We start from the raw sequence: 21,114 nt of genomic DNA on the forward strand, positions 1-21,114 counted from the left end.
CTGAAGTGAAAAATGACATATCAGTGAACCAGTGGTGTAGGCAGAAATTTGTTCGGGGGGGGGGGGGGGGAGAGACTCACGTTACAGCGCGGCCTCCTCCTTATAGAATTTGTCGAGGGATCAAATACAGGAATAACAACTGTATTACCAATGCCAATGCCGTTGCATGTTAGATGCTGCATACGACTTATTGAACGCTACGCACTGTCAAGTAAAATATGTATTTTCTCATAAAAGAATATATTCGTATGTCCCAAAAATTGTTGCAGGAATAACTGATATCAATTCGTCCGCCTTTTTTGGCTATTTAATAGGCAAAGAAAACATCACACGAACTTTTAGAACTATATCATTTCGAAACCAGCTACGCAGTGCGTGCAGCAGATATCAAAAACGTAAAGGCCCTGAAATGATCAAGTTGAGGACAAATATTTTGAGTAATCTTTGTCATTCAAGAAACTCGTTTAAGTTTTTGTACATATGCAAAAGCCAGGGAAAAACCTCAGTGACGCTGTCATTCGTTGCACTAGATTGCGCAGGAGCCTGTGTTACCGGTGGTGTATTATAATTACACCGAGATTACAGTCGCAACAGTGAGTACATATAAAAAGCAGGAGTTCTGCAAAATATACATTAGAAATGCGAAGATAGAATGGATATACAAATGCGAAGATACAACTTGATAAAGTGCAAAAAAAAGTGCCACTGGAAACAAACTTTACTGCTTGTATACACAACACCTCGCAACAAGATATTTAACTATACGTATAAGTCTCCAATAAATCTACGTGTTTAAGCAAACGTCACTGTATATAATGCGTCAAACAAGACAGATAAACATGTTGCGCAGTCACAGATACTCAACTTTACGCATAGAAAGACAGATGATCCAGGCACGAACAAAACTATTATCGTAGAAATTGTGATATGTACTTAGGCCATGCGGCGGTCGCGACCACACCATCTGGGTAGAATAATAGCGGAATAATGCCGAAATCAGTCGGAAAATGTGTAATTTAACTGCCTGCAGAGCAGCAACAAATATTCTGCATACAAAATTAAAGAAGGGCATTGTTTATGTTCAAAAAAGAAGTAAAAGCAGGTGGCTAAAAAGGAAAGAAAAGGCCAAACTAAACCCACAGATGATGCGGCAAGTTGAACTACCGAATATCCGAGTGTGTTTGTTGGGAAACGCCGCGTGGGCTGGGCTTTCAATGAGCAAGGTCGGTCAAAATTAGTTATTGATGTCCTCGTAATTTTTCCATTCGCGTGATAATTTTGATCATGATCCTAACCATTGGAATAAACGGCGAAAATTTTTGCGGTTTTAAAAGCTAAGGAACAGTCATACGTTTTTATAATTACGAGTTTACGGACCTGAAGGAAGACAGCTTTTTACTTCCATTGATTTTTGCTGCTTCGCTATCTAAAGGACGAACTTCACTCGGTGGGGAAGTTTAGTGAAGTGGTCAATGACTTCGGACACGTTGACGCTGACGTCTCTTGCGAGCCTAACCATGCGTTCCTCACACATCCTAGAGCGCAAGTGGTCACTGGAAGGGTGACTAGAATCTGCAGCAGTTGGTACGCATTCACATAGAACTTGCAATCGCAATGAGAGAGGGCATCTATTCCGGTTCTCAAACCTAAAAGCACTCCTTCGATATCGTTGGCATCCTTGTTTAGGTACCTTGCTCAAACAGTAAGCTGTTCGATTCCAGCAATATCTGTCGTTTCGTCAGCAAGTATATAGAGGCAGTCTGCAGTGTTTACTTTTGAATCTAGGCTTTCTTTGATAATTTCACTACAAATTTCTATAATTTGGTTTTGTACATCTTGGCTTAAATACGAGGCATTACTGGGGCAACTTTCCAAATGGTTCTTCACATATAGGTTCCAAATAGTTCCAACTGGTTCTTCAGATACTATGTATCTCCACGCGAAGAAGCGCACTGAAAATACTAGTATTTTCAGCGGGGCCTTTGCTTAAATCTATATGACCACTGTCCCTATGGCCACGGAGAGCCAGACCTTGTCGCCCGCAAAAAACAACTGCCTCAATAATAGGCCGTTAAGTTTCTTCTGCTTTTCTTATTTTACTTTGCCTGCCCTGGTCCAGCTGATCTATCACATTGGGTGCGCTTCCTGAAAATGTTCGGAGAACATTTTCAGGAAGCTGTCAGTCAGCTGTCAGCTGACAGTCACGGTGATATTTAGTATTTTCGTGTGTGTGGAATATTGCGAGCACGTGCTTACATTTATGCAACGGCTTGGACACGAGGACTCCAGTGCGCGCATGTTGGCCCAAGTTTATAATAACATTAAACCCATAATGTTCCAGAATTGAAAATCTAAAGAGAGCCTTTGGAAATGTCAGTGCACTAGTCGAGTGAAAAGTTTATGAGAACTTTATACCCATAAAGGTTCGGAATTGAAATCCATGCGCTCCATAGATTCCGCTGCGAGATGCCGCAACGCGCCCGCTCGTTATCGAAAAGCCCTTGAAAGTTTGTGCTCGGATGGGGTCCCTGCGTTATGTGATTCCAGGTGCAATGGTGTTGCCACGAAATCCAGGCCGAGTTCGCAATGTTCGTCTCGAAATATCTTTTGGAGCGTGAAAAAGACAGTGTACACAAAATACAGAATGATTCCTGGCGCCGGTGGTTGTTTTGGTCGGTGGTGCATGCCAGCACGAAAAAATTCTAGGGGGGGGGGGCTGAAACCCCATCAGCCCCCCCCCCCCCCCCTGGCTATGCCCCTGTAGTGAACTAATTCGGAAATGAGTAGCAATTGACATGCATTTTTTCTTTCAAGTAGACTGTTTATTGAGCATACGTGCGCCCTAAAGCAACAATCTCGATGGTGGAATAATTGGCCAACTAGCATTGAAAATAATCGAAGTCTCACCTGCGGGGTGGCTATGAGGGATACTTTGACGTTAGTCTGCGGTCCCGATGTCGCCAACAGCAGCGTATCTGTAGCCATTAAGCTTGACATAATGCCGCTGGATGGCAGAAAATAGATCCTTGTCCTGCAACTAACATGAACCAGCTAGGATCTGGCAGGTGTGAGGCCACAGAGAGAAGGAGAACGTCGGCTCCGCGGCAGCTTCGACAGAGGGAGAGAGAGCGCATATGCCGCGGACAGCCGACGCGATCAACAGAGACTAGAAGCTTCGACAACAAACGCGAAGGTTACCCTATCGAGAGAAAGGAGAGAGATCGCGCACGCGGAAACGCCCTCTCAGACCCCGACGCAGGACGAGCAGAGAGAGAAGGAGGATGACAACCTGGCGTGCGCCTAAGAATGAGTCACCGCCTTCATCGGAGACGCTTCGGCACCGCGGCCGAAAACGCGAGAAATGTATACAAGATTACCAGGCTTTGTTCACGCTATGGGAGTCCGACTCCGTCAGACAGTTCGAGAAACGCCGGCGAAGGCGATAAAAGCGCCGTGCGGGAATGAGTACGGAAATCAAACAGCGCCGGTGAAGAGATGTGACGTGGAGACTGACCGTCTTCGGAAGAAGAGGATTCCCCGACAAGCTAACCGACGAGTTCCTCGAGCGTCTGCGTTTCTGGAAGAATTTCCTTCCCTAAGATTTGCCTCCAGCTACGCCGAGATCGTCCGGCTCAAGACCAGCACGGGTGAACACGAGTGGACACTTTGTGTTCCTCTTCATTCTCTGTGGTAGACGTTGAACTCTTAGTGCTTGTCGTTAATTATTTTCCAGAGTTTTGTTAGCACCCATCTGAATTGCCTTGTGATGTGCCTAGCCGCAGTGTGTATGTGTGTATGTAACTGCCTTATTTGAAGAATATTTTTTGTTGTGTTTTGACAAGTCTGGGCTATGACTCAATTTTTGGAGCACAACCGGCGTTCGCTGGCGCACCAGAAGGCCTCTTATTAATTGTCCAAGCTTTCGTGGGGTTATTTTCGGAAACTGATAAGTCGGCTGTGTAATTTGGCCCAGCGTTCACTCCTCGCTCACGGGGTGTGTAACACCGATGCGCCTTACACATGGCCAAATTAAATAATGTACGGGATAGTGCAGAGCCCTGAGGTATTCCATACCGATGATGAGGAAAGGATGGGGAAGTAGCGCCGCCAGTGCTCATGGTGATTGCCGTACGCGAAAAAAGTCACAGAGATAATTGTAGGTTTGACTTAACTTTTCTTCCTATTTACTTTACGCTGATGACACGACTATCTTTTCCCATCATTCTGATTCCGCGGCTCTCGTATCTAACCTTCAAGCTGGCTTAACCTCTCTCGAAGAATGGTGCAACTCTATTAGACTATTGATTAATCCATCCAAAACTAGTTTCATGCTTTTCCATTCTCCCAACAAAAACAGCTATCAATTCCCTGCCTCTATGTCAACTCTGTCGCCATTCCGCTAAGTGATCACACATCATTTTTAGGAGTTATAGTTGACACTGATTTGAAATTTCACCAACATATCAATTCCATTTGTAAAAAGATTTCATATGGCATTAGGGCATTATTAAAATCAAGAAAGTGCTTTAGCATAAGCACTCTTAAAGCGCTATATTATGCATTTATACACAGTCACCTAACTTACTGTATTACATCATGGGGTAGTTCATATTCAGTTCACATCTGGCCTCTGAAGGTACTACAAAAGCAAGCCGTGCGACTTATTACCTCTGCTACTCGACTGTACGCCATCACATCCTATTTTAGTCCAGCTTAACATACTACCTATCTCTGAACTATATATTTACAGTACGTGTGTTTTGTTTTTTAAGGTTTTCCATCGCATGCACATGATCAATATTTTCCCTTCCGTCCTGTTATCTAATAGAAACAGAACTAGATTTGGGATCCATAATAACCTTCTGCTGCCCAGAATGCGTACTAATTATGCAAAAATGAGCATTGTTTTCTCGTCCCTTTCATTGTGGAACTCACTCCCATCTGTACTCAAAGAAGTAATGCCTATTCATGTATTTAGGCGAAAGCTAAAAATGTTTTTATTCAATGTGTAACTGATGCTTTCCATTAACTCTCTTTACTTTGTTTTTCATTACGTTTTTTATGCAATCACTGAAATATTCCTCTTTGTCTTTGTTGCGAGTAAGATTTTGAAATTGTTTGTTATTATATATTCGCTTTGTTAGTTTTCTAATCTATTAACATAGGAAGTCCCGCCTGCGGTTTGTAACCATGGGACCTCCTTCTGTATATTCAGTTGAATTGTATTCCCTCAGTGTTGCATTAATAAAGATTTATTGATTGATTGTCCCTCAACCTGACGATTGCAGTTAATTCAACATGATGTGATGGGTTGCTTAGAGCAGGTGTGGTTGCTTGAAGAGCAGGTGTGGCTCTCAGTTGTGCTGGATTATCAATAGCCTGTTCGGAAACTTGCGGAGGTTCGTGAAACCACATGCGTGTGCGCCAGTTTTTTTTACCCCAGAGACGCAGGAATGAAATGGGCGAATAAATAAGATTTTATTACCCGCTTCACGGAACCTTAGCTTCGCATAGGTTCCACGATGGGCGCGGTACATACGCTTTGAGTGCTCTTGGTTTGGTGAAAGATACATTAGAGGAAAAGTATGCACATGTGTTCTAACAGCTCTAGTTACCACAATGATCTAGAAACACCGCTTGGAGAAAGGAAAGCGGGCATTCGTGGAATTCAATTAGGTATAACAGGTGGACGCGTGTACTTGAAAACAGGCTTTTAGAAAGTGTAACCATCGATCTTGTAGTCGCCCACGGCTGCAGTTAAGATGAATATTTAACCATTCTATCCTGAGTGCGGTCACAGTTGAATTGTAGGACCCTGCGTTTACGCGGTACTTAATGGAGCCTCTGTGGAGAAGACGCGTGACTTGTAGTACTTTAGGCAGGCATGAGCAATGAACCGTTCACTCTCATTGAGAAAAACTATACACCGTACTTTTTTGGAGGAGAAGTTGGTTCTCTAGTAGCTTGCAGTGCAGAGACTTGTCCTCGTTGTCCCATATTTTGACGAGCATGGACAGCAGCGTGTACGGAGGGAGGGCGAGCAAGGCATAGTGCACGAAATTTGACGTTGAGAAATACGAAAGAATGGAACTGCCCATGACGGTGAGCAGGCCTGCAATGCAGAACAGGTGCCACAGAATTACGAAGGAGTTAACGGAAGAAAACTTTCCAAGAAGAAAATCTCACGCCAGTCAGAATAGAATTAGCTTGTCATCACGTCTTAGACGTATGAGGCACACTTTCCTGCAGCGTTGCGCTGCCTAGCACAAGGCTGGTGGTCGGAAGCCCAGCCGCGGTGGCCCCATTTCCATGGGGCGAAATCCGAGAGAATGCTCGTGTATTTAGATTTAGGTGCAGGTAAAGAAACGAAGGCATTTCAGATTATTCTAGAGTTTCCCGATAACACTAGAAATGCCGGAAAGTAACAATGACTTCAGAATTAAGTAATTATTATTTCAAATTCCTAGTAAAATTAGTACTGGGGAATCATGATTAGGATCATACGGAATTACACTGATGTTCATGACGTGGAAAACTGTCATCCATTCGAAGCAACAGAAACAATTCTTATGGCTCCTCCGCAACCAAGTGTCGCAGGTCCGAACAATTCTTTTGCACGAGAAAGAGGACCACGATGAATTTCTCTTCAACGGCGACGTGTAAAACAGAATGGCTCTCTTTGGCTTTCGGTCGTTATTGGGGTTGGTCCGTCGGCAGTTCGTAGTCAATGACGGTACCCGGAACGGAAAATGATGCCGTTCGTTCTCTCAAGGTCTTTGTCTCACTGTTCATATCCCTTACTTTCTCTCTTTGATCGCTCACTCGTTCCTTCGTTCGTTCGCTCGCTAGCTCTTTCGCTCCCTCATTCGTTCGTTCGTTCGTTCGTGCTTTCGTTTGTTCTCGCTGTTTCCTTATATTGACAAGCATTGTCGATGGTGTCAGGACTATTTTTTACATTTTACGCTTTACCTAGTATAGGATTTTCGTTTAACACTTAAGGAATAAAAAAAAAATCTTGGCAGACTCAACAGTAGTTGACATCGACGTATTGCGAAACATTCATGGTTTGTAGTGAATGGGTATATGTAAATGTCAAAGATAATGTAGCAAATGGTTATGAAGAATTATGGACTGTATTGTAATAATTTGTAGAGTAAGAGAGTGGCTGTCAGCACAAGGGTATAAGATCGAAAGCAAGCTAAATTCTACTGGCCCATATCCAGTGGTCTCATGAGCACATAATTTTGGGCGTCACTCCCACGGGGATCGGCGAACGAAAACGGCAGATAGGTTCACCTGCCACGAAGTCGCTAGAATGACATAAGGATTCTTTGCATTAAATGTATGCGCGAGTGTTTCAAATTTTTTACAAGGCACAAACGTGTGACGCTCGGCAACCCGAAAATTTCCACATCACATCATCATTACTGCGCATTTGAATGCTATCACAGTGCTTTCTTGCTGCTAGAACCTAAAGCGGCACGGATCGAAGTGCCCTTACAACCGCCAAACACTATATTTTTCGTTACGTCGTCTCGCTACTTTTGAACACGATGATATATATGTCACACGGTGTCCTTTTCTCCATGTTTTTATACCAGCATGGCTAACGTTAGCTAGGACAGACAGTATCCACGAGGGCTTACAGCCTTGAGAAAGTCTGTTGAAATCAAATGCGGACTCTACCGTTCAAGCGAATGACGGTGTGCATAACTACAGACGAAAAGCAGATCTAGCGGTGTTTTCTATTCATTCACGCAATAAACGGTTGCGTGTGTCAACACAATTCTGGAATAGCGGCGTTTCAAATTTAGAACCATTTCTAGCTATCATGCATAGGATCTCCTAGCTCAACATTTTCAGTTGTTAAGTGGCACCACTCATCTGTAAATTATCTTGCTGCTTACCTCCAACGTAGAATGCCAGGAAAAGCCTAACGACCGCAGAACCGGGAGAGACTGCAGTTTCCGCGAATAGGTAGGCAACGCCAATAGCTGCTGGCCCAACCGACACAAAAGCAAGGAACAAGAGCCCTAAAATAGAGTGAAAAAACATATTCATTAAATACACAGTCAATATTTTGCATAATCGACATGCTATTTGATGCCCATTGCTGCAAGACGAACGTCTCGCCCAGCAATATTCGATTTTTCCTGTCTTGCGCCAGTTGACTATTTCGTATGCCGCGATGTTTTCTAACATAATCACTCGAAGTTTTCTGCATTCTTTTATTGCGTTCCCGTTTACTCGGCACCCATTCTGCCATTTTGTCAGTGCCGCGGGTACCTGCCTTCTGCATCACATTGCCCTCTAAACTCAATTTCTTTTTCTCGTAATCTCATCTAGAACATCGGCTACCCTCATTTGATCGCAAATACACAACGCTGTCTTCCAGGCTCTTAACCTTACGCCTACCATCTTTCAGTCCGCATTAGGTCGAGCTGTACTTTTAGAGAAGCCATCTGTTATAAAAAATGCGTTAAGCGCAGCGATAACATATCTTCTCTAAGCGTGAAATTGATGAACACAAAAAGCCGCTATGCCACCTCCTGTATTGGGCTATAATATATCCGATATGACTGCAGCACTGAATTGACGACTGTGTGTTACCGAGAGGGAGGTCACGTGAGGATTACAACTTAAACATTTTCGCGCGGTAATTTCAAATTGAGGAGCAGCAGGGGCACCTTCGACGCAATGTTCGACGCAACATAGTCGTATATTGCCATACCAAACACTTTCATAGACTTCTAGACGAATAATCTATCGGTCTCAGATAGACTAAGACTCATATATGGTTCTTTACCTTTCTCCGATGATTCGGTGTTGATGTCGAAGTACCGGTTCATTTTGTTCGTGGCCGCTAGTAGGCAATGATTGTAAACGTTTCAAGCATAGCGGCTAGCTGCTTGTCATCTCTTGGCAACGCCTTGCGGATCAGTTCCAAATACATTTTTATTATTCTGTACATCTGCATCTCATGATCCCAGTTCACTGTCACTAATCATTTAGGCTTTCATTTTATCGAAACATAACGTGTATCAACTGCACGAATTTCCTGGCAAAGTACAGTGAAAGCACTCGAGAAAAAAACTTAAACGCGTGTCTATTCGAATTTTTCTCCTCCACATGAGGTTTCGTCTTTACTGAAGGTTCGTCTACCATTCAGTCTCGGGTAACCCACCTGCTTTCATTTGCTCATGACCTTTGCTTTAAATAATTCTTTACATATGTTGAATTCTTCATCATTTCTGCCCCTGACTAGCACGCCCCGGCGCAGCGACAATAGAGAAGATCGCTTGCATAATGGCAGAGGGAAGTATAAATCATGACAACTGAATGCTTCGAAATCTTCCGAAATAAGCCTCGTGAGATTTCGTTTTTTTTTTACTTCTTGCGCACTACAAAGGCTCGACAAGCTTAGGATGGCTCACGATCCGCTCAATTCAATCCGTAGCAGTATCCGCCATTAGGCTAGCTGCTACCAGAGAATTATAGAGCAATCACGACTTTTTTGTGCTTGTTAAGCAAGTATGTACTCGAAGGTTTCATAGTTTCATCAAAACGTCTAGGTTGTTTGCCACCATCAGGTGCGTGTTTGTTCGCGAAACAATTGCACATCAAATTTCCCAGGCAATCTGCTACTAAAAAATTATGCTCATCCAGCTAATTTCTACCAGTTCCTTTTCTTATGCTTAATAGTTACCGGCCTTAGTTAATTCCATTATCTAGATAATCATCATCCTGAAGTTACGGCAAAACCACACATGTAGACTCAATCGTTCATTGGAGTACCATTGGCGTCCTCCAAAATCCATGGTTAGCCTCCCGGCCGGTATTTCTAAGCGATTCCTTTCTCTTGATCCCATTCTTTTTTTTTTATCATACGCCATTCACTACCGGCAGATACGGCTGATAAGAATGGCAGAGAACCGTGCCAATAGCTGACGAATGGCGAAACGAAAAAAATGTCATAAGTCATTGCATTCATTGCTCCATCCGTACCTCAATATGGTCGCACACGTTTGTGAGTGTACATTGCGGTTACTTTGTGCATTTCAGTTGTGATAGCGAGTTATTGCTCACGACTGAGCCTCTCGTCTGATGTTCCTTCAGTGCCACATGTACCATGTTTCTGGGGGACCGCAGAAAGTTTGTCGTGTTATAGTTATAGTAAGTGTTATTTGGTGTTGGCACTGGTCTACATTCTAATAAGCGTAGTTATGTGTATTTATGCAAAAAGGACAAATAAGATCGCAAAGGCTTGATTCGTATAAAATATAAATCTGAATTACGTATTGGAGACAAAGTCGCCATTCCCTGATTGCGTCCAGAGGACCCTGAGCATTGGAAGTAATCTGACAGTAAGGTAGGGAAAATACAGGAAGATGGCTGCGCGGATTAGCGCCCAAACGGGGGAAGGCAAAATATAGTTCACATTACACAGACGAAGTAGGACTGGTTTAGACATGTCATGCGCGTAAGGGGAAGTAACCGATCGTTCAACTGAGTTACAGAACGGGTGCCAAGACAAAGAACGCGCAGCCGACTATGGTCGCAAATTGAATGGTGTGGTCAAATTGGAAAATTTGTAGGCATTATAAGGGGCCTGCTGGCGCAAGGCCGCAGTAATTCGAGGTTGCTGTAAGAGACCCATTCTATGTAGTGGACGCAAAACTGGCTGAATATGATGATCAAATCAATCACCAGATACTAAGGAATGCTGCAAGATGCGGCCGATTCTCGTGGAATATCCGAATCGGCGATTATCGCGGAAGCGTACTGAGAAAAGGCAGATAACGGTAATTCTTTGTCTGCCAACAGTTTTAATGTCATCAAACATTTCGCGAGTATAAATCCACAGATTGTAAAGATCATTCCAAATAAACGAGACGTGCATTAACATGCTGATCTTTATTTATGGCCATGAAGAGTACATTTGCAATCTATGACAACACTCCATGGCTGTGTCCGAAAGCTACGAAACGGTACTTGTGTGAACCCTTGGTACCTTGTATCACCAATTGCGTTCTTCAACTACCCTCTACTGAATGTTATTACGATTGTAATGTTGCTTTCCACGAATAGCAGTGAAAATAAAAACCGGGCAATTCACTTACATAGACGAGTTTACGTGGACCTCACCTTTTCTAGTTACGCTTGCTCTTCATTCATTGACACGACGTAGATTGAACACGGTAATATAGCAAAAACAAACAAAAAAAATACAGGCAGGCTGAACTCCAGTGGACATCTACTTAAATCGAGGCATTCTTGGTGTGATAGGGTCATGAACTATGTGTATGTATATATATATATTAAGTGTGCTTTATGCGCAATAAATATCTAATTTAAAGAACAGCATGTTATACGGAGAAATGATTTTGTGTACATAGACTATTAGACAGACTGGATATTATATCCACGCATGCAATACATCATATATATATATATATATATATATATATATATATATAATATATATCGTAGTTCCATGCAGCACTGTGGAAGGTGCAAAACTCCTTCGCCAATAAGAATGACCTACACCCCTCAAAATGTCTGCAACCTTGCCGCTTCGCCTGCTCAGCGTCTTCCTTGCCATCCGGTCGACACATGCTCCATGGTAGGTGGATCGAAGCGACAAATGTTGTGGCGTTGTAACCATATGCTGCGGTTACAACAGCCACTCAGCAAGCGACTCAGCAAACGCTGGCCGAGTCCCTCTGCTTGCAGCTACCATAGTACCTAACGCCGGGCACAGAATGTGTAGGTTGTTGCCACACGCAAATTGCAGAAGGCGCGCGCCGCGTTCATCAACGACCACAGGCCCCCATAACGCGTGATTGGCGTTCCGCCCAAGACAAAACCGAACGAGACAAACCGCGTGAAAACCTGGTTTAGTTCATCGAGAAATGCTCTAGAGGACGGTGAGGCGGAGCATACACAGCAATGACAACAAATGATGCACCTTCGCAGTTGACAGCCACTACCCATGGAGACACGTCTGCCACCGCGGTGGAGGATTTGGACGTGCCTACGTGTACTTTCTGATCCACCTACGGCCACCCCCGGCGCGCCTGCCTTGTGCGTTCGCAGCCAGAGAGCGGTGTGTGCACCCGGACACCCGAAGAAGAAGCCGCTGATCTTGAAGCGCGTCGCGCGGCCAAGCTAGAATCTGCGCGTTGGTCGCGAGTCGATTCGGAATACCGTGTCTAGCAGCACTTAGCATTGCCCAGCAAAACATAGCCAAGCCTAGTAAAACTTGGAAAAAAACTAGGTCGATCACCAGCTGCGCTGTTGACTTGCAGCCTTGCACCACTAGTACAAGCTGCCCACCTTTTTTTAACGCAGCTATGAATGCCGTAACGTATAGATTGATAATTCGCACGATATCGACGTCGAAAAAGAACTCACTGAGAGCGACACACGTACCTAGTGTGGCTGCAGAGTAGGAGCTGAAGGTGTAGTGGATGACGCACCACAACACGCTGAAGAGGACGTGGTAGAGGAAATCGAAGACGAAGTGGGCGAAGATGAACTCGAGGCCCGAGATTCCCGTCATGAGCTGCACTTCTCGAGCGCCGCTCAACAGCTCGGTAGCAGGAAACGAGGCGTAGGCAGCGAAGCCCAACGCGTAGAACAGAGCCGCTTCGAACCCCCAGTAGACCCAAGCACCTAATTTTGCCATGAAAATGAGAAAAGTGGTTGACCTATGGAGGGCTTTCAGGTAAGTGACGGTGACGTTAATGTGCGCCTCCGGCTTCGTCGTCAGCACGCGCAGCCAGGCCGTGTGTACCAGGTTGACAATGACCGGAAGCGTGATGGGGCTCGTCGGGTTGGGCAAAATCCGTATCCTGCGTGGACGCGAGATAAGAGTGAGTTCTCAGTGCGAACAGTTCCACGTAAATGCACTGCGCAAGAACCTACAAGATAAATATTACTGCTTGATTTTGCGAAGGGGAGCGCAGAAGTGTTGCGGAAAAAGGAGACTAGGACAGGAAAAACACTTGTGCGCTGCACTTTGCACAATCATGCCAAATCAACTAGCCCAACAACTTACTATTCATTACTGCTTCTATGTCCGTCTACTTGGCGATTTCCACCACTCCTAATTATACTTTTACCGTCATTATTTCTGTTCTATTTGGCATGTTACCGCACCTGCCGTTGCAAAGATGGTAATCCAGCTCACGTATGCTGATGAGGCTACCTGGTGGCGAACATTTGTGTGTTGATTGAAAGACTGGTAAACTAATCGAGTTTGCCTTAGTTCACTCTTATCGTTTTACCGTTAGGAAGAGATTTGAAATAATTCCGTGTATACACAGCTATACATACTTAATCTATTTACTCCTATATGGAAAATGGAACTTTCGACGATTTAAATAAAAGGAAATGAACGATAAGGAAGTGCCAAACACATCATGCTATTTTTAATGTGTAGCATGTTCTAATTTCCGGCGATACGAGCGTCTTAGCAGTAGAGGACATGCCTAGTGCAAATCACATTTGTTATCTACTTCAGTTTCACATTCCAGTGCCAGATTTACACAGCATCAGTCGAGATCGGTGCAAGCGTGTATCGCGTGTCTCGGCTAATGTTAGCCCAGCTGTGGAACGAAAATGAAGATTTAGAAAACGCACGATGCATGATACAGTTAAACGACCTACGGCATTGGGTCGTAATAGTTCTCATGAGCGAACACTGTAGATCTTCAATTTGTTTCTCGCACCATGGTTTAACATTTTTTCGATTGAATCGCTTTGATAACGTTATATAGGTTACCCTATGTAATCGAGCAATAATTTCTAACTAGACTATTTTTGTTGTTATTGTTCGAATTTTCACGTTATTCGTTTTTACAGGAAATTGTAGATTAGGAAATACGGCAGAGCCACGGCAGCACCCTTAACTCAATGATGTATGAGATTTGGAGCAAGTTCACCATAGAACATTGACGAAATCAGGAAGCGCAAACTGCGAGCCAGTTGGTCGTTTGAGCTTCGTCCTATGAATGCATGACAACTAGCCTCGTTTACTGCTCTACAAAACAAGATTTTTGATCGCCTTTCAGAAAAAGGAATGGTCATTGATGAGTAAGCCAACATTCCTTAACACAAATAAATTCTAATTTGTCGTAGACAATGCGTGAAGCACAACGCTTGTGGCTATGCATATATTTAATGCTCTCTTTGTAACCGATAAGTTCATAGTCAGTACTCGTGTTCTAGTTTTCAAGTGTAATTCCTAGGTCATTGCCTGTACGCGCTGAGTTGAGACGAGGATATAGACTGGCGTATGCGGACGGCGGCAAATCACATCCAGCGCAGCTGTGCTATGCGGAAGTGGACGCTCCACAGTCTTTCGTCCGGCGCAATTATTTCCACCTGCCGTAAATGAGGCAAATTTATGCAAATGGCGCGGGAATAGAGCACGTCCTATCTCATGCCGGAGTCACAAGACCAGAGTGTATTATGTACTAAGTTGGGTGGACAGAAGCCTGCTGCCCTAGAGTTCGGGTTCACTGAAGAGATTGCGCTGAGCTTGCACTCTTGCCAAACGAAACGGCACTCGCTCGCGTTGCACTCGTGCGCATGCGCTGTCCGAACAGCTTATCGGCGCTTCGGCGATAGGGGCGTCACCGGCCGCTGGAAACACCGGAATATATCCGTGTGTTTAGGGAAATGAAGCCATATGAACTAGCTCAAATAGACGTATTGTCCCATTCAGATTGAGCTGCAACACGTGGCTGATGGCTTGAGCGAGGCTCTCGAGAAAAAGAAATGTGTGGCCATTCCTGCAATGCGCATACTTAGGGACTTTCAAAGAGTTGAATGTTGGGCTAGTTGGTATTTTGACATAAGAACCATGTTGAAATGCAGCGCAATGGGACGGAAATGGGACGGTGTTCGTTTTCCTCTCTGTTGTGCCGTCCCATTGCGCTGCATTTCAAGATGGTTCTTATGTTAGGGACTTTCCTTTGTTGATTGTCATCCCGGAGCATTAACAAACTTGCCCGCCGAGCAGTACAAACGTGGCACGCCCGCAGCGCTTTGTGGTGGCGTGCGGCTTCCCTAGCTTCCTAGTTATTCTCGTTCCTTTCATTTTTTCTTGAAATGGAGCAAGAGCTGCTCGGCAGGTCAGTGTATTATTGCAATGCTGAGAGAGCAGGCGATGGAAAGCACGGGGCTGTGCATACGGTTAGAATGGATGAGTGTGAACTTTTTTTCCCTCAAGTGGGTCACTCCAGCCATGGCTCACGAGTTCCAGCCTCTCACTGAATGCGATAATAACTACGTTCAAGTTCAATGAAACAGTATTGAACGGCATAGATGGAGACCTTACACTCACGCGTTAGACTGAAATGAAACGGCCATTGGGTAAGTCAGGATGTAGCTTGCGAAGTCGCCCTCCATGATCTCGCGGAGCTCCTTTCCCACGTCTTCCGCGGTGCGCACGCTGCAGCCTTCGGACTTCACAAGTGCCCGCAGTTGTTGGCTTACGTCGGTGGCCGGTGACTCGCCAAGTATGACCTCGGTTCGTGGGAAGTGGGCTGCCAGTTTAATGGGGATGTCGAGGGTGTTTGCCTGCGTTTGCAACGACTTCAGCTGGCTCACTGGTGGCGACTGCCAGGTACTTAACGCCAGCAATGCAAGAGGCAGCAGGAAGAACGTGGCGCAGAGACCCCAGCTGCGCACGAGGCTTAAGAGCCGCTTGAAGAACAGGGCTCCGAACGATCGTGCCATCGATCGCCGTTTTGTAATTGTCTTGGAAACAGTAACGACTTCTTTTTCTGCAAATTCGACGCAGCAGACAACAAATTGAAGAATTAGTGACTAGACATTGCGGAAATGCATGAACTGCGTTTAAAATTCCACCAAAAGCTGGCAGCTTCGCACGACGGGCGGAGCATTTACAGGGATGGCAAGCTTTAGGGCTGCGCTTGAACTGCTAGGATCGTGTTGTAACTATACACAAGTGCGACATGGCTCGAAGTGGCACAAAAGACGACTTCTGCTGGGCATAAAGAGCATCACCCTGGCAGATTTCAGGCGTCTGAGAATTCTAACTAGCGTCATGAGCTCCGCTAGTGGGGTTGCAGGCGTCGCAGCGCGATGCTGCACGCGATTAGACTAGATGAGACCTACCGTCGGCACTAATCAGCGCTGAGTAAAATATTAGATGCATAAGAGCACTGGTACCGGTTCCCGTGAAAGTGCAACAAATGGAGATTGCGAGCGCAAATATTGTTTTTATTGCTTTAGGATAAAAAGCATGCACTGCAAATGAAGTGCTTTATCACTGTTCTCTGCAATTTTCAAAATACTGTTGAATAAATATGTCAAAGCCAAAAAACCAGGTCACAGCAACTTTGGTGTTTCAGTAAAATAGCATCCATTTCGAATAATTCATGTGGACCACACCAACGCCGCCGATGACGGCGAAAATTCACCAGAAGGGCCCATATAATTTCTGTCGCAATAATAATTGCTTTAGATTTACCTATAATTTATCTCCCTTAACTACAATAATATAAATAGTAATAATAACGCTAATATGATACACGTAATAATAAAGAACAGTGAAAAAAAAACATAGGGGTATGTAAGAATTGTGGATATCTCACTTACGTAAATAAGGTCTGCACAAATGCGAAAAATTCAGTCAGCTTCACTGTAGAGTCCTTCACTGTCCGCGGATACTATACGTTGCTGGGAACGTCTTATCCAAATTTTGCAGTCGGGCGCGTTGCGTGGAGCTCACAAGCGGAGCGCAAAGTAACATTGTTATGCGTAAGCATTCTTTGGTGAGTACCCCAGCCTCGTGACGCGAAAACCATGCCTTGTATCTGCTCAAAGTGCGTAATTTGCAAAGACATTTAATCGTTGTATTAGTGTAAATGTAGATGATTGTGATTGGTAGCTTTTAGAGCAATTGGAACAACTGAAAAAAGATCAATAACGGAATACCCATAGATTAAGTACAAGCATAGGTTTGACTTGTCTTTATATGTTTTGAACTGTGAATCCGTGTGGATTGAGGCTAACTTTTCGCCTTTCAGCAATCTGATTAATTTGATCATTGCATGCATTTACCCTTCCCCACCTTCATCTATCGCGGATTTTCTACATAACCTCGCTGCAGTACTCAATATAATCTCTGCTGAAAACAAGAAAATTGTACTGATTGGTGATACCAAGAACAATTTATTGCATATTGATAACAACCGCAGAATTGCATATACTGATTACTTTCTTAGTTTCGGGTTTGAGTCACTAATTTCATCCCGTACTTGATCTTCACTCAATGGAACTGGTACTCTTCTTGACCTCGTTTTAAGCAATATCAAACCAACGCTACGCGCAGGAGTCATTGATGTGCTTATCTCTGATCATCTTCCCGTATTTGTAACTTTCGCCGCAAAACTACCTCGCTATAGCACTTGCCATTTTAATTCTAGCTTAAATAAGGACAACTTTCTCAAAACAACTGATGGCACTGACTGGACTTCCATTGGCAACTTGCCTGATCCTGAAAAAGCATTAGAGAATTTCGGCTGCTTGTTTCTTAAACCAGTGTATGCAAACAATAAAACTGTCAAATGCAAGAAAATATTTAAACTTCCCCATAATCCCTGGTTAACACAAGATTTGTTAACTAGCATGCGAAAGAAAGATAATCTCTAGAGGAAACCTAAAAAAACTGCCATTCAGTGTGGATCGAAATTTAGGTATAAAAATATTGTAATAGGTTGAATAACCTTCTAAAAAATTAAAACGAAAAACAATTTTGTAAGACAAAAAATAACGCCAAGAAAAAATTGAAACTTTTCAATTACTTTTTAAATCGACCACATGTTAGTAGAATAATTGGTAAAATAAATTATGAACAACAAATCTACACTGAGGCATCCGGCATTGCTAACTCATTTAGTGATTACTTTGATGAGATCTACAACAATAGGCCCGTAGCTTCATCGTATCCTCTTACCCGCTGTAACCATTCATTTTTCTGTTTCCTGTCATCCCTGATGAAGTGTGTTCTACAATCATGAATCTAGAGAACTCTAGCGTTGGGCTAGATACTATTTCTGCTTATCACTTAAAGCTCGCTGCTTTATGATTGAGGAAATACTAAACAAAATATTCTCACTTTTAATTGTGGTATCTTTCCGAGCTCACTCAAAAGGCTAAGTTGATAAGATGATATCACAGAGGTCCTAAACTATCGCCCTATCTCTATTTTGTAAATTAGCAAACTTATTGAAAAATTATTTCTGAGACGTATTAACAAGTATCCTAACACATTTAAATTGCTAAAGCCTTGCCAATTCGGTTACCGTGCAGGTAGTTCAACCAACTTAGCTTGACTATCCTTAACCGATTTCTTAAAGTCTTGCATCGACAACGGCGATTTCGTCTGTTATTTATTTCTTGGTTTTACTAAAGCCTTTGACACCGTTCATCGTAATATTTTACTTACTAAACTAGAATCATTGAGTATAAATGGTCCGCCTTTAACTTAAAAAAACTTACTTGATCGCGAACCATCAGTCTGTATAGGTGACGTTTATTCAAACGTTAATGTGATTAATCCAGGGGTACCGCAGGGCTCAGTACTAGGGCCTTACTGTTTTGAATCTAGATTAATGATTTACCTAATTGCATTTATCTTCCTAAGGTTGTCCTTTAGGCTTATGATACCACCATTTCCATGTCACATAAATGGCTAAAAACGTTAATAAGCGGAACAACAAATTGCCCAAGGTATTCAATCGTGTCGTTTAAACAACCTAATTTCAAACCCTATTAAAACTCAGTCATGTTTTTGGAACATCTAAAAAACTTGTCGCTTACATACCACAAGTATCCATAGACCATCAATCAATCCCAGCGGCTGATTGTATATCTTTCCTTGACATAAAATTAGACCCTAACTTGAAGTTTACTACTCACGTTACTTAAGTTAACCAAACAAAATTGGGGCAGCTTCACACTAAGTGGTGCGAAGGCTCGGCAAACAGCGAAGCTGGTGGCTCTTCCCTAGCCTTTGCTCTCCTTTGCTCAACTTGGTTTGGCTGGGCTGGTTCTTAGCTTTACCTTTGCTTAACTTGGTTTGGCTAGGCTGCTTCTTAGCCAAACTTAGCCGACCCCGAGTATCGGGACAATACTCGGGATGGGCGCGCAGTCTTCTAAAGGCCACTTTATAGTCTGACGTAGCGTTGACGGGCGAGCGCGCTAGTCACGGGGAAGCCACGCATGCCAGCGAAAGCGCAGCACTCTATTCCGGCGCGAATCGTGGCCGACGAAACGGGCGTTCGTCGGCGTGCCCCGGCTGCAGCCGGCGTCGAGGTGCGACACGCTGCATTTCGCGCCAGCCTCGTCACCCAGAATGGACCTCATCCGCGTCTCGTCGAGCAAGATGGCCTGATGGATACTGGTGGCGGCACATGCAGCGAGTTCGCAGTTACATATCATCCCGAAACTCGTAGTTCCGTATAAAATGCGCATGTGTCTAGGCGGCGCGGCGCACATGTTGAACTATAGAGGGGTTGGTTTTCGAGGCATCCCTAATCACGGCTATCCACCAGCTCATCTTGCTCGGCGAGACGCGGATGCGGCACATTCTGGGTGACGAGGCCGGCGCGAATTGCAGCGTGTCGCATCTCGACCCCGGCTGCAGCCGGGCATGCCCACGAACGCCGGATATGTCGGCCGCGTATCTCATATTTCGTTTCCCTTGTTAGAACGAAAATTGTTAATCGTCTGCAAAGAATATAACGAACAAGTGCATGTTACTTGAGCATGTCCCGTAAGCAAATGTTGCTTACAATACTTATTTTGCGGAATGCAGCACAATTCACAACGTTGACGTTTGCAAAAGTATGTGGAGAAATGTCTACGCACACTGCTTTTTCCCAATCATGGGGAAAAATGACAATGATAGAAAGAAGGACCACAAGGTGTATATGCAAATACATCACACGCGCTTTCGCTTCCGTATGCCTGCAACGTTTTCAACCATAGGAGTGTTACATGAAAGTGCATGTCTAAGACATAACGACATATTACAGTACGATAACAATAATATAGAGTAATGCGCACATTTTCATCACAAAGCGATATTTCTATTTCGATAGACGAATTTCTTCTTCAAGGATACTTGTTTGTCACAAACCTTCTACGGGTTTTTCTCTTCCCTTTCCTCCAGGGGCCCAGTCCAGGTTTATCCTGTGAAAAAAAAAAACAGAAAAAAATGCAGGAATATTGTGCGAGAAGACCATAGGGAATGATGCGCATTTTTCCAATGAAGTACTTTTAACGAAGACATTTCAAATTGTTTACCTCTCTACCAACTGCACTCTATAGTCGTAGAGGTAAAAATATCTCTTCAAGGTGAATATTAATGCCGTTATAAAAATTCAAGATTTAGGACTAGGTTTTCGAAAGGGCCTCAGACATTCGCCTTGGATGTAGACATGAGTGTGCCACATATGACTGTTTTTCTGCACCAGAGCGGTCATTGAGACATAACATTTATGTTACTGTTAGCCATCAGCCAATATTACTTGGAGCAAGTCAGCACTGCAAATGATCATCAACGGGGGCGTCAGAAATGTTTTCTATGTCTCGGTATCATAAGCAAACACTAGCCAAATCAAGTACTAGAGCATACAGGCGGGATTGTACTCTTTATACACCTGGAAGGTCTCATCAGACTAAACGGGCCAGTGGTGTCGTAATATTTAGTGGTGTATGAGTGTGCTCAATATTAAATAATGAAACACATCAAACACCTTGAAAATTTCAAGGCATAAACAGCGCATTGCGAGATACGTTTTCCCAGAATACAGGCGATATACGTAACATCACGCATGTCGTGGTAATAGATGCGCTTGTGATATCAGACCGTTCGTCTAACCACGTTGCCATAGCAACTTGCAATGAAACGGACGCCTCCTATCAGAGTATGTATGGCAGAACCGATTACTGTAGCATGCTATAAAACTAGCGCGGTTGTCCTAATATTGCATGTTCAGTTACAAATTTTATTTAGTTATTTATATACAATACCTACAGCGCCCTCTAGGGCATTATGGTAGGGGGGAACAT

At 43.9% G+C, this 21,114-nt stretch overlaps 1 protein-coding gene across 1 annotated transcript in view; it reads right to left on the reverse strand.

The window, feature by feature from the left end:
- Positions 1 to 20,226, reverse strand: part of LOC119434842 (phospholipid-transporting ATPase ABCA3-like) — a gene marked incomplete at its 3' end in the record, with an annotated part of 32,402 nt that extends 12,176 nt beyond the window's left edge. Inside the window, exons 1-5 of the mRNA XM_037701896.2 lie at positions 20,180 to 20,226; positions 15,353 to 15,794; positions 12,433 to 12,854; positions 7,908 to 8,033; positions 5,933 to 6,112 (exon numbers count right to left, since the gene is read on the reverse strand). Coding sequence (XP_037557824.1) covers positions 5,933 to 6,112; positions 7,908 to 8,033; positions 12,433 to 12,854; positions 15,353 to 15,747 — 1,123 coding nt within the window. The remainder of the gene's footprint in view (positions 1 to 5,932; positions 6,113 to 7,907; positions 8,034 to 12,432; positions 12,855 to 15,352; positions 15,795 to 20,179) is intronic.
- Positions 20,227 to 21,114: the final 888 nt, after the last annotated feature.

Source organism: Dermacentor silvarum, unplaced genomic scaffold (assembly GCF_013339745.2).
Source record: "Dermacentor silvarum isolate Dsil-2018 unplaced genomic scaffold, BIME_Dsil_1.4 Seq269, whole genome shotgun sequence".
Lineage (NCBI taxonomy): Eukaryota > Metazoa > Arthropoda > Arachnida > Ixodida > Ixodidae > Dermacentor > Dermacentor silvarum.